This window comes from Larimichthys crocea, chromosome VII (assembly GCF_000972845.2).
Source record: "Larimichthys crocea isolate SSNF chromosome VII, L_crocea_2.0, whole genome shotgun sequence".
In the NCBI taxonomy this organism is placed as follows: domain Eukaryota; kingdom Metazoa; phylum Chordata; class Actinopteri; family Sciaenidae; genus Larimichthys; species Larimichthys crocea.
The window spans coordinates 8001501-8016072 of record NC_040017.1 but is presented as its reverse complement, the minus strand read 5'-3'; the positions used below and the strand labels follow the sequence as shown (position 1 = coordinate 8016072).

General features: G+C 40.8%; 1 protein-coding gene across 1 annotated transcript; it reads left to right on the top strand.

Annotated features, from left to right (window-relative positions):
- The first annotated feature begins 458 nt into the window (after window positions 1-458).
- LOC104938181 (melatonin receptor type 1B-like) lies at window positions 459-14169 on the top strand. Its single transcript, XM_027280311.1, has 3 exons — window positions 459-668; window positions 6790-6957; window positions 13420-14169. The coding sequence occupies exons 1-3, from the start codon at window positions 459-461 to the stop codon at window positions 14167-14169; spliced, it is 1128 nt and encodes a 375-aa protein (XP_027136112.1).
- Window positions 14170-14572: the final 403 nt, after the last annotated feature.

Sequence of the window (14572 nt, the reverse complement as noted above, 5' to 3'; positions counted from 1 at the left end):
ACACTGAGTCTTAGACATTCTAAGGAGTATGTCATCATTATGAGTTACTTAGCTAACGTACCAGTGGTTACAATGGAGTGTGCTCATCATCCTATCAACCTCACTAACAGCTCTGCTGGACGTGAGAACCAAGGTCAAGTTATTAGCACTCAAAAAACTACTCTCTCAAACAACTGCATAAATGAGAGAAAGATTTCTAAGTGCAAGTACTGAGTGAAAAACTAAACAGATTATAGGCACACAGTGTTATACTCTTCAAAACTTTTTGAATATACTGAGATCAAACATGCTAATTGGTTATTAAAAGAACACACAATCAGGTAATATAAATTTTTCCATTCACCTGACTTCTTCGCTGTTAAAGGAGTTTGAAGCGCTATCTTCCCAACCTCAACAGACCCACGAACGAACAAGGAATGGGTACGTGACCCATTTGTCAACAAAACTGAATCCACAGCATGTCCATGCAAGAAGAAGACCAACTGCTGGAGATCGCAAATGACGGCGCCAGTGTTCGAGACAACAACTCTGACGGTGTTCGGGATAAAGTCATGGCAGTATGGCAATACCAGAGATCGCTAACACAGCGCGTGAAAAACCCTGTTGCCATTGCCAACATCCTATCTGTGGAAGCCGGGGTTTTCTGCAGTGACAGCCACCAAAACAAGGCAAAGGAGTAGACTAAACATAAGCAACACACTTCAGGTGTCTTTGTCTGCCATTACCCCCAATGGGACCATCCGGTAGCAAAGAAACAAGCTCAGGGCTCCCATTGATTGGGCGTTACGGACAGTGTTTGATGTTTAATAGCGTTAATATTGTTGGAGCAATGTGCTAAAAAGTTATTATTTCCTAATGTTATAATAGCGTTATATTGTTGGAGCAATGTGTTAATAAAGTTATATTTTCCTAATGTTATAAATAGCGTTATATTGTTGGAGCAATGTGCTAATAAAGTTATTATTCCTAATGTGATAAATAGCGTTATGTTGTTGGGAGCAATGTGCTAATAAAGTTCCATTTGAGTACACACATTTATTATTATTCCCCCCCCCCCCCCGGTACGCATTAAAATTGTCAAGCGTTGACCGGTCCGCAGTTAGGAAAAGGTTGGGGACCACTGATTTAGAGGCACAGTACCACACCACCGAACAGTCAGTAGCTTAGATAGTTAGCCAGGTGCAGTACAGCCACAGGTAGCTTCAGTTAGCAGTCCCCTGGCAGTTCCCGAGCAGCCGGGAGGCTGGGTGACTGTCTGAAGGAGGCATAGCCCCAAACTGAAGCCCACTCCTGAATATCAGGTCTTTGTCATCTAAAGCTGTCTTAGTCAATGAATTAATATCTGATTATGATATTGATTTGTTCTGTCTCACTGAAACCTGGCTGCAGGAGGATGAATATGTTAGCTTAAATGAATCCACTCCTCCAAGTCATTGTAATACTCATATTCCTCAAAGTACTGGTCGAGGTGGTGCAGTTGGAGCCATGTTTGACTCAAGTCTAATAATAAATCCTAAACCTAAACTAAATTATAATTCATTTGAAAGTCTTGTTCTTAGCCTAACTCACCCAACCTGGAAAACATTACAGCCAATTTTATTTGTTACAGTGTATCCTGCTTCTGGTCCTTATTCTGAATTTTTATCTGAATTTGCATCAGGCTAGGCTTAAAACAGATAAAGTAATTATTGTAGGTGATTTTAACATTCATATGGACAACCACAATGATAGTCTTAGTACTGCGTTTATCTCTTTATTAGATTCAATCGGCTTCTGTCAAAGTGTAAATAAACCGACTCATTGTCTGAACCACACTCTTGATCTTGTTCTCTCATATGGCATTGAAATTGATAATCTAATAGTCTTTCCACAGAATCCTCTTCTGTCTGACTATTTTTTAATAATGATAATAATAATAATATGAGTTCATATTACTGGACTATAAGCCTTTGTGCAGAAACTCCTACAGCCGATGTTTATCTGATAGTGCTGTAGCCAAATTTAAGGTGAATTTAAAGTAAAGTGATTCCTTCAGCATTGAATTCAATGCCATTTCTCAATGTCTGCTTCTTTAGCCTCTCACAAATAGATCATCTTGTTGATAGTATTACAGGCTCATTACGGACAACTCTAGACTCTATTGCACCTCTGAAAACGAAGATAATTAAACAAAGAAGGCTAGCACCATGGTATAGCCAGCAGACTTGTAACGTAAAGCAAGAGGCACGTAAATCTGAACACAAATGGTGTGCTACTAAACTGGAAGAATCTCATCTAGTCTGGCAAGATAATCTTAAAACATACATGAAGGCTCTCTGTAATGCCAGAGCAACCTACTACTCTTCATTAATAGTGGAAAATAAGAACAACCCCAAGTTTCTCTTCAGCACTGTAGCCAGGCTAACAGAGAACCACAGCTCTACTGAACCATCTATTCCTTTAGGTCTAAGTAGCAATGACTTCATGAGCTTCTTTAATGATAAAATTATAACTATTAGAGACAGAATTCATCACCTTTTACCCTCAACAGGCACAGATCTGCCTTCTTACACAGCAAGTTTGGAAACAGTTGTAAAAACCTGATATGTATTTAGACTGTTTTTCTCCCATCGACCTTCATCAAATAACTTTAAAAATTTCTTCATCTAAGCGGTCAACCTGTCTCTTAGACCCCATCCCAACCAATATTATCGGGATATGTACCACAGTCCTTTAAGGTAGCTGTAATTAAACCTCTTCTTAAAAAGCCCACTCTAGATCCAGAGGTTTTAGCCAATTACAGACCGATATCAAACCTTCCCTTTCTGTCTAAGATACTTGAGAAAGCTGTAGCTAATCAACTTTCTCCATAAGAACAGTTTATTTGAGGATTTTCAGTCAGGATTTAGAGTGCATCATAGCACAGAGACCACACTGGTCAAAGTTACAAATGACCTCATCTCTGTATTTGTCCTGTTAGATCTTAGTGTCCTGTTAGATCTTAGTGTCGCATTTGACACCATTGACCATCAAATTCTTTTACAGAGACTGGAACATCAAATTGGCATCAAAGGAACCGCCCTAAGCTGGTTTAAGTCGTATTTCTTAGATCAATCTCAGTTTGTTCACGTCAATGATGAATCCTCCATGCATACCAAAGTTTGTCACAGAGTCTGTACTAGGACCACTTCTATTCAGTTTATATATGCTTCCTCTAGGGAACATTATTAGGAATCATTCCATTAATTTTCATTGTTATGCTGACAACACCCAATTATATTTATCGATCAAGCCTGATGAAACCAATCAGTTAACTAAAGTTGGATGACCTACAATTTTCTGATGTTAAATTCAGACAAAACTGAAGTTCTTGTAATTGGACCCAAACACCTCAGAAACTCTCTTTCTAGAGACTTAGTTACTTTAGATGGGATCACCCTGGCCTCCAGCTGCACCGTAAAGAATCTTGGAGTTGTTTTTGATCAGGATTTGTCCTTCAACGTCCATAAAATAAATTTCAAGGACTGCATTCTTCCACTTAAGTAACACCACCAAAATCAGACGCACCGTGTGTCAAGCTGATGCAGAAAAACTAGTCCACGCATTTGTATTGTAACTCTTTGTTATCAGGCTGCTCCAATAAGTATCTTAAGACTTTGCAGTTACATCAGAATGCTGCTGCATGTGTTCTGACAGGAACCAAGATCAGAGATCACATCTCTCCCATTTTGGCTTCCTTGCATTGGCTACTTTTACAGCCAATTTAAAATAATTTAAAATTCTTCTCCTTACTTACAAAGCTCTTCATGGTCAGGCACCACCATATCTAAAAGAGCTCATAGTACCTTACTACCCCTCTAGAACACTGCGCTCTCAGGATGCTGGGTTCCTTGTGGTTCCTATAGTTTCCAAAAGTAGATTGGGAGCCAGAGCTTTCAGCTATCGAGCTCCTCTTCTGTGGAACAAACTACCATTCTGGGTTTGTGAGGCAGACACCTTTAAGAGTAGACTTAAGATGTTCCTTTTTGATTGAGCTTATAGTTAGGGATATAGATATTCTAGTCTGGGGACACAGATGTCTGTTTACGCAGATTGGAACATCAACGACCAGCTATCTCTTATGGCCATCAGAGTGTTGAGTTAGACTGGCACCTAATGTTCCCAATCAAAGCCAAACAATTAATACTGCTGAGGATCTCAAGGCCCACACATGACCTTGTGTAACTTAAGGATAGAAAATTCCATATCTACAATGTAGAGGAAAAAAAGAAGAACATGCAATGAGTGTGTGGATGTCTTGCCTCCTTTGTACTCCTTTCACCTCCCCATGGTCACCTCATTTCAATTCACTCCGTTCTGTTCTCTTCCTCCTCTCCTGCACTTCACTGTCACCCTCACTCAGCAGTGAACTTCATCATCCCTGCCAGCTGATGTGTTGTAGAATTCAAAGAGGAGCCTCATCTCCTGAACTACCATTTCAAGGAGCTGGTCCTTTGATGACTGGTCTAAATGGAAAGTGCTGGATGGGGGGAGACCTAATAAAAAAATGTGTTAGTGGAAAGAATGAGGGACAAGAAGGAACAAAGGGATGGGAGGAGTCAGATAAGATGATGGATCAGGGAATGGAATGTCAGTTAATCACAGGGAAAAGGGGATGGGCTATAATAGTGGGTGAGGGGATATGGGTGGCTGTAGGAGAAGGACATAGATCACATGTTTATGGGCTGAAACGGGCAGAAGGTTGATAGTAAACCACTACATGTCCTGGGTGCACATTCTCCTGTGTATTGTATTAGAAAGCTCTGCTGCCTAAGAGCATGCAATGTTCTAAAATCTTCGCTTACACTGATGCATGGATCTGGTACATGGGCTACCCTGACTGATGAATGGCTTCAATTAAACCTTCTGGACTGTGATAGTGCTGCCATCCAGTTACTGACACCCATGTAAGTGGGTGGCAAACCAAACATAGCAGAAGTAGACTGTCCAAAAAGCAAAGGGCATATAGTTGTACCTGTTCCTGCACGTGTTTCTATTATTGCAAGACAAAAGAGAGAAGACCAACAGTACAACATGAGCAAAGGAAAATAATGAATACAGGACAATTAACAAAAATCTAGCCAGAAAACAAGAGAACAGGGTGATGTTTGTTGGGTGTTGTAATGTGGTAATTGACTCATTCTTTAAATAAATCAAAAGAATATCTGGATTATTGCAGTATTTGAAGAATGAAGACTTGTAGAAATAAAGATGATAAACATACAACATAGTGGACATGCTGAAAGAAACTAAAGATCTGCAGGATGTACGATGATTCATTTATTTTTTCTTATGTTATGGAATGTAAAATGCTTAATAACCAGGCAGCTGTAGCTCAGCAGATACAGCTAGTCGTCCACTAATCAGAGGATCATCGGTTCGATCTCCACCTCTAGACTGCATTTCAAAGTGTACTTGGAAGGCTGTGCCATCGGTATGTGAATTTGTATGAATGCTTAGCTCCCAAAAAAATGATGACACCTTGGCACCAGTGTGAATGAGATATGTTAGTACAATCCATTTACCATTACTATTTAATAATGCTTAGCACATTTCCATGGACCTGTAGATATGGTGACTTTAGCATGTATTATATTTAAGATTTTGATGAATATATATATACACTCTCTTTTAGACAAGCCATTCATAAATTCAACCACAATATAAGTATAAAAATAGAGGGAAGAGAACAATGTGTGATTAGATGAAGAGAACTGCTTACAGCAGTCATACAATCAACAAATTAAACCACTATTGAAAGTTACTACATTGGCTAACATCAGATACCTTTTTACCCAATGTTGATGCTGTTCAACTAACCAGGGCATTTGGTTTTGTCATTTAACTTGATTTCAGCAGTTCATGATGCATCAAGCAGAAGTTGGATGAAGTTTCATAAACCTGAATGAAACTAAAATATATTAAGTATGAAAGCCTTTGTCACAGTTTCACTGCTCTGCAGCAGTATTGGCTAGAGTTCAATTCAGTTTAGTTTTATTTATATAGCACCAAAACATGTTATCAAGTTATCTCATGACTCTTCATATCGAGCATCTAGTCTGTACTCAAAGCCCAGCATTCATTCCACACTTCAGAAACTGAACAAGACGAACTAAGAAAGGGAGACAAGGACTATTTATATATGAGATGATAGAAAACAGGTGAAACCAATCAGGGGTGGGGCAAACAATAACAACGGCAAGAAAATCACACAAAAGGGGGGGAGTCAGGGTCTGAAGCGAGAGGGAAAAGATGAGCAGAAAAATAAAACAGGAAGTGCTTGAAACATAAAACACTGAACATGAACATGACTAAAATTAACACACTTGACAAGACAACAACGGGTGGTTTTTAAGACAAACCATGATGTCACAAATGTACTTGGTGATAGTGATAAAAAAAGGCTGTTTTAACAAGATATATTGGTTTTGTGAAATATATGGATAATTACAAAAAAATGTTTTGTTTTTTTTAAACAGTTTTTTGGTATCTAGTTATAACGTGAAAATATACCATGATAATGATAATAATCTTGTAGAAACTCATCAATTTTCATGGTAGGAACAACATTGCTATAGTACTGGAAGTTGCAACAGTGGGATCATATTGGTTTCAGTCTGTGTTTCTGTGGTAGATAGGACACCTGAGAACAGAGGTTTAGATCAGCTTAGGAAAGAAGGAAGGAAACTATAATGAAGTGATGCTAAAAGGAAATTTACAGTGTCACACTTGGAAATGTGTGCATACATGCCATAATTAATTATAAACAAGTTTCACCATTTCAATGACAATCTGTTTCCTCTCCTTCTGTTCTTTACAGGAAATGTGTTTGTGGTGAGTCTGGCCTTCGCTGACTTGGTGGTTGCATTCTACCCCTACCCTCTGGTTTTGTATGCCATCTTCCATGATGGTTGGTCACTGGGGGACGCCCAGTGCAAGGTGAGCTCTGATTCTATATCTACACTGTGTTTCAAATTATCATGCAAATACGATTTAAATTAAACAAACATTTGATTTTTTGTTTTTCAATGAAAGTTTTCAATTGTGTGTCTTCCCCCGTCTGTTTAGATGACACTGACATCAATCTTGGATAGGTTTGGGAATTTGTTGGCCAAGTGAGCCTCATTAACAGGAAACTACTTAAGGAGGTTGTTCCACATTATTAAGCAAGTCACAGATTTCAATATGAAAAAAAAGAAAGATCTTTTTGCAGATAAAAAGCATGAAATAGTGCAGTATCTTGCAAAAGGTGTGAAAACAGGATATTTCACAAAGAATTAAGAGAGATCATTGTACTGTGAGAACATTTGTGTCTGATTCCCCTGATGAGTAGCAAACAGGTATTTGAAGCTGCTGGTGCCTCAGGAGTCCCAAAATCTCTTGATGCTGGATATTTCAGAGGCTTGCTGATGTTCATAAAGCTGTATTCCGGCCAGTTCCCACGAGGGAAAATGACTGAAGTGGGTTCAGAAATACATGATGGCTAATTTTCAATAGTTTTATTCAATTCAATTAAATTTTACCATATCATATACCATCATTACCACCATATCATAACAAAAGTTATCTCATGATAACTACTAATACTTTTCATGCAGAGCAGGTCTAGACCGTACTCTTTATAATGTTATTTACAGAGACCCAACAGTTCCACAATGAGCAAGCACTTGGAGACGGTGGCAAGGAAAAACTTTCTTTTAACAGGCAGAAACCTCAGGCAGACCCAAGCTCATTGGTAGACAGTCACCATGACTGGTTGAATTAAAAATTCAGAGGGGCAGATGGGGGCGTGGGGGGGGTGTTAGACAGATAAATAGGGAGAGATAGAGAGACACGGATGCACAGCAAAACATTAACTACGATCCATGAGAACCTGCTATTCACTGATAAATGGCGTGCTAAACTGGATGGCCCAGATGGATGGAGTTCTAGATGGTTGGTAGATGGCCACCATGTCCCAACAAGGCTGCAACGTCAGCAAGAAGGTGGTGGAGTGATGTTTTGGGCTGGAATCATAGGAGATGAGTTGGTAGGGCCCTTAAAGGTGTCTGAAGATGTCAAAATGACCTCTACAAAATAGTTCCTAACTGCCTGTTTCCTGCCATGGTATAAAAAGAAGAACTTTGCCTTCTGGAGTAAAATCATTTTCATGCAAGACAATGCACCATCCCATGCTGCAAATACCATTGAGGCCTTGGCTGTTTTGGGTATAAAGGGAGAAAAAAATTATGATGTGGCCACGATCATCCTCTGACATTAACCCTATTGAGAACCTGTGGAGCATCCTTAAAAGAAAGCTCTATGAGGGTGGGCAGCAGTTTACCAGAAAACAGCAGCTCTGGGAGGTGATTCTGTCATCCGGTGATTCTGCCTGTATTTCCTTTGAGGAAATAAGGGCTGGGAATGTGCTGATCATAGTGGCTAGAATAGTGAAAGGACCCAGGCTGCACACCTGGGTGAGCAAGTGGATAAGAGTGACTGGGACTAGACGACAAGACCCCCTCTGCCTGCACCAGCCAGACTTGGCCAGACGGCCAGTTTCTTATCCTTATCCGTATCCTTTATCTTTAGTCTTTATCCTTGTCCTGTACCTTCCCCTCATCATCAATCAAACTACAGGCTGCAGTTGACAGTACATCAATGTCCCAACAAGGCAAGCCCCTCATGGCAGAGTTTGAGATAAGGCAGGAGCTCCTTAATCTGGGCAAACTCAAATGTCCCTGAAGCGCTGTTGAGTCTGCAGTCCAACTTGTGGGCAGCAGCCCAGTATCCCCTTCTGTTTCCACAAGTCTAGCGATTCCTAGCTATAACCCACCTAAAGCAGAGAGTTACTGGGGATTTCCACCGGGTCCACCAGCACCACGGTTTTGCTCCGCCTTGCGAGCCAGCTGTATTCAGGCAAGATCAGAGATCACACGATAATCCGAACGATAAAATGTATATATAAAGGAAACAACAACAACAAACAGCCTGACTATGCTTCTCCAATGTGGAAGAGATTATAAAAAGGATCTGTTGTGTCATAAATTATTATGTGTTGTTCCACTTAAACAATTAGTCTCTAGTAGTTCATGTTGAGACCCTTTGATCGATTGACTGCTCACCTGGTGCCACCGGTCATGATGTAGCGTTGATGTGAAGTTGTGATAGGCTACATGAACTGCGTATTGTGTTTTATTTTGAAAGGGGGCAGAAGTGTATTACATTGATTCTGTGTCGGATTTCCTGTCTGGTGCGATCTGCTCTGTTAAGCTTCATGCAATTAGCAACGGCTCCGTCAAAAATAGAAGTGCTATGGAATGATAGCGCTGCAGCGCAGAGAGATGCTGCATTCATTGATTGATAGGGATGTAACGATACATTGTGCCACGATTAAAATCGGTACAAATGCGTGACGACTCGCATCGGTTGACAGAAAAAATGAATCGAATCGCGATTCTTGGCGAATGCGAGAGAAGTAGGATATGTTCTTTTTCGTCTTTTTTTTAATTAGAAATAGGTTACGTTGTGGCTGCAGCTTCCACTGCCGCGTCTGCCTTTCTGTGTCACACACACACACACACACACACACACACACACACACACATACACACACACCTACGCACATGCGCAGTAGTGGTAATCGGCGTCAGGCCTGACTGTACTGTAAATGATACCATAACACAGACCCTCCAGGAATTCACGATGCAACTTCAACGCAACTTCAGTGAATCCCCGTGAATTCAGGGCGGTGTTGTAATTTTAATCAATCACCGCAACTTCTGCGCAGTCTGCCCGGGGGATTAAACTCGGGTCAGGGACGGCCGCACGGTGCGGGAGGATCCCCTCATGGGACCTCTCCCCGGCGCTGCCTGGCCCCCGCCGGGCGCATTTCCTCCGAGGTGGTGCGCCGCGACCGGCTCTGCGTTTACAGCGCCCGGACACGCCGTTTCCCGGGGCCGTGGACTCTCATTAAAGGGTTAATGAGCTATCATCTTGTTGTTTTTATTTTCAGTTAGCTCATACTTCAAGCTGAAAGGTAATGGTCAGATCAGCTGCTTGCTGGCAGCCCTAATAAGAACACAAACTGCTTGAGAGTTTCTGTAAAGAGAGATTTTTTTCCTACAAATAAAAAGATAATTTTATCTGGTCATAATTTGTCTGTAGCTCATTTTGATTTAAAAAAAAAATCGTGAAAAAATCGTATCGTAAACAGAAAATCGTGACTCGAATCGAGTCGTGAGTTGAGTGTATCGTTACATCCCTATTGATTGATTCATTGATTAGAGTGGCAGTGATCAGCACCGGTGACCATGGCGCAGTTGTTCCGCGGCACTTATGTCCCCGGTGGAAATTAGGCTTTAAATAACATAGTGGGTGATAAAACACATGAGGTGAAGAGCCCTGGCGAGTCGTTGGCTCTGAAAATCGGTTACGACCAAAGTGACTTAGCTTACTTACCTGTCTGCAGTGATTCAGTACTGATTGTAACAGCAAGATCACCGCTGTTCGTCTGAAAAAGAAACAGACAATAAAGCACCAACCCTCAGGTTACAAGGCTACAAGCGGCATCCAAACTGACCTGTTTTTTCAATTTCAAGAAGATAGAAGGAACAGATTGTGTGATGATGTAAGGGTTTTATACTGGGGCGTGTGCCCTATGTCATCACATGGGAACAGGTGACTTTGCTACTATAATAACTCGACCTCGATATTCAATGCTGAAGCAATGCCTTCTGGTGCTCAGGAATAATGAAATAGAACCAAATGCTTGGGACCTATAGCTCTCACCTCTTGTCTCATGTCCTTTGAAATTTCTGTAGGCAGGTCTTCTGCATACCAAGATTTTTCCAAGGTGTTTGTAATGATGTTGACCTTTAATATATTGATGTGAACAGCCACCAATATGTATACTACACACTAAAGTTGATACATGATTGACACTATTTATTATTGTGCTCTCCTCTTATTTTGTACTGCCTTGGGATGTGTGTGCCCCTTTCCTATTGTCTAAACTAGGGGTTTTCAAAGTGTGGGATAGTGGGGCTCCCCTAAGAGAACTCAAAAGCAGCCCCCACCCATTTTAAATATCTTTATTTGTGAATGTGCTCAAATATTTCTTTTGTATGTTTTTAACATCTTTTTAAAACACATTTTAAAATCTTTGTGTGTTTTTAAACATATTTAAATACATTTAAAGACATTTTTGTTAAAAAAATCAACAGATTTTTTAAACACATGTTGATCATCCCACGTTTGCAGGCCGAGTAGCCCCAAAAGCTATCGCGCCTTATTGGCAGGACCCAAGCCTGGCCCCGTCTCTGCCAGACTAATAAAGAACATGTCTTCACCTGTGTGGTCGTTTTTCATAGTGGCAGAAGAAAAAAACAGTTATTAACATCAGTTGTTTGCAAAAGTTGTTCAGGAGGATTCCGAGAGGAGGAAAGAAGACTTTGAGTTTTAATACGACGCGATGTTTGAAACAAGCGGTATTAAAGAATATGAAGCAGCAGGTAGCAGCTAGCGGTGCTGCTAAGGCTAAAACAACACAGAGGCTGTGTCCGAAATCACTCCCTAACCACTATATAGTGCACTATATAGTGACCACGCCATTTTGTAGTGTTGTCCGAATGTTTAGTGTCCACTATATAGTGCACTGCATGTATCCCACAATTCACCGCGAAATGTAGTGAACATCCGATGGTCACTAACCGAAGCAAGATATCCCATCATGCATTGCCAGAAGTTCTCTGGGTGCGGAAAGGAACATAAATATGGCAGATGGACAGGAGTCAGCAGGGGGTGTAGTTTGACGGAGGACAGTTTATTGAATTAATTAAAGAAAATGATATCTACTCTAATTAAAAAGGCGCTAAAAAGTAGGCTATCACTCACACTTTGACGACGTCTTGCTAGTCTTAGAAGAGCAGTGCATCTTCTCCTTTCTCTCTCTCTCGCTATTCTAGTTCTCCTCCTGATCATCAATAATTGAATTATTGATAAAACATAAACAGCCAGACTGACAGTAGACGGCATTTCTATAGTGCTACAGAAGTTTTCTAGAATAACGATGTGTGAGGAGCAGTACAACAGTCACGAGGCCAGTTTATTCTATTGTTTATTTTATTACACATTTCAAAACAAGGCAATTTAAATGGCTTTCTACATTCATTTTAAAAAAAGTGTAAAACGAACAGCATATAATTAAACATTCCAGTAGATTACACTGTAACTTTCTGTTACTAAAGAGCCAAGAGAATAAAATATAAAAATATGCTTAAATAGAAAACAAAATACGAAAATAAAACATACAGGACAGTACTCAAAAGACTCTAATTTAATAAAAATGCAGTAGTAAATGGACAAGAATTATGTGAGACGACATTAATGTGGTACGTTTTAATTGTGCGACAGCAATGACGTAATTACCGGCGCCAAGAGAAGTGTCCGAAACTTTTTTTCTGTTGAGCTCACTATATAGTCCACTACATTTATTTCCCTATGTAGGGAGTAGGGAATGAGTGAGTGATTTCGGACACAGCCCGAGAGTGTTTGATGATTGACACCTGTCGACCAATCAGAGTCAGGAGAATCGATTAGTGCCGCCCACATTCACCTTTGACCCACCAATGACGATCCAGAATGAAGTAAACCCAAAGGTAGTATATCGCAGCAAGAGGTCACACTTCACTGTCAAAGCCTCTTTGTCTTTATGTAACAACCAGGAGCTTTGTGATTGATTCAAACTAAAGCAGAGACATAGCAGGAGACATAGCAGCGTTTCTTCGCGCTGGAATAGAACTTTTGACACGAAACAGCAAAGATCAGACATACTGTATCGTTTGTCTCGTTTTTTTTGCTACTCTTTGGGGGCTAGCTCATCGAGTTTTCATCGCACAGTGATGAGACATATATCTTTGTAAGACATATTTTTATTTTTTCCCCTGCCGCGCCTCCCCTGAAGTCCTCTGGCGCCCCCTAAGGGAGGCGCGCCTCACACTTTGAAAACTGCTGGTCTAAACGGTTGTCTGTCCTACATATATGGTGATACTTTGTTTCCCCTCTTAGAGATGAATATAGTATTTCATATAGTAATACATGATGTGTGTACAGGGGAGAGAATAACCATAATAATAAAATCATCCAATACAAAAAATGAAATGTCAATATTAGGTAGATAGATTGCAAACATAGATGGAGAATGAGAAATCTGGGAAGAGGTTAGGGTGCAGAAAATGCCCTTTTACCTCTCATGTTTGGGGAAGCTACCTTGAAACTGTAACTCATGGTGCTACTCAGAAACACCCTGAAGCTATTTCTCATTAAGGAAGATCTACTGTTAATGTACAAGAAACAGACTATTTTGTGGTGTAATTACAATACTGAACTACCCCCCTCCCCTTCTCTCTCTGTTTCTGCCAGGTGAGTGGCTTCCTGATGGGCTTGAGTGTCATTGGCTCCATTTTCAACATAACAGGCATTGCTATCAACCGCTACTGTTACATCTGCCACAGCTTCAGCTACGACAAGCTGTATAGCTATCGCAACACGCTGCTACTGGTGGCACTCATCTGGCTTCTGACAGTTGTAGCCATTGTGCCCAACTTCTTTGTCGGGTCACTGCAATACGACCCTCGCGTCTACTCATGCACATTTGCACAGACAGTCAGCACCTCATACACCATTACAGTGGTGGTTATCCATTTCTTTGTTCCCATTGCTGTGGTCACCTTCTGCTACTTGCGTATCTGGATCTTGGTCATCCAGGTGAGGCGGAAGGTAAAGTCAGAGGTCCGTTCACGCATCAAGCCCAGTGACCTAAGGAACTTTATCACCATGTTTGTGGTGTTTGTGCTATTTGCCATTTGTTGGGCACCACTCAACTTTATTGGGCTTGCTGTGGCTATTAACCCTGAAGCAGTGGTACCTCGCATCCCAGAGTGGCTCTTTGTGGTCAGCTACTTCATGGCTTACTTCAACAGTTGCCTTAATGCCATCATCTATGGCCTGCTGAACCAGAACTTCCGCAGGGAGTACAAGCGCATCATCATGTCTGTGTGGATGCCACACCTCTTCTTCCAGGAGACATCGCGGGGGGGTACTGAGGCCATGAAGAGTAAACCCTCACCAGGACTCAATAATAATGAGCAAGTAAAAGCAGAGACTCTGTGATACTGTATTTGTCATCTTTCATCTTCCCGTTCCTCCTCTTCTGTGTTAACCTGTGCAGTGCCATTTATGAATCTTTACTGTGCCAAAGCAGATAGACTGACCAACGGTGAGTGTGACTAAGATTAGGATGAAAAAAAGACTACAATCGCTGTGTTACCCATTATGAGTGCCATTCATTTGGTTTTCATGCTTAAAACAGCTTAGTTAGTAAAACTTAGTAAACTAAACCTCAGTAAACCTCAGACAAAACACAAAATAATGAAAGAACGCTGCAGAAAAAAAAATCTATATTGAGTTGTTCCCCTGCAAAGATTTGCCTAACATGGCTTGAAAGTTTAACATTTTAGTTAAGAGTATAACATCTAATTAACCTAGATGATGAACCCTAATGAATCTTGACACT

What these genes read in the sequence shown, in the direction of transcription:
- LOC104938181 (XM_027280311.1), top strand. Translation starts at nt 459, where the DNA reads ATGTCCATGCAAGAAGAAGACCAACTGCTGGAGATCGCAAATGACGGC. An exon ending in GTGACAGCCACCAAAACAAG is followed by an intron (nt 669 to 6,789) that starts GCAAAGGAGTAG and finishes ATTATAAACAAG; the next exon opens with TTTCACCATTTCAATGACAA. An exon ending in TGGGGGACGCCCAGTGCAAG is followed by an intron (nt 6,958 to 13,419) that starts GTGAGCTCTGAT and finishes TGTTTCTGCCAG; the next exon opens with GTGAGTGGCTTCCTGATGGG.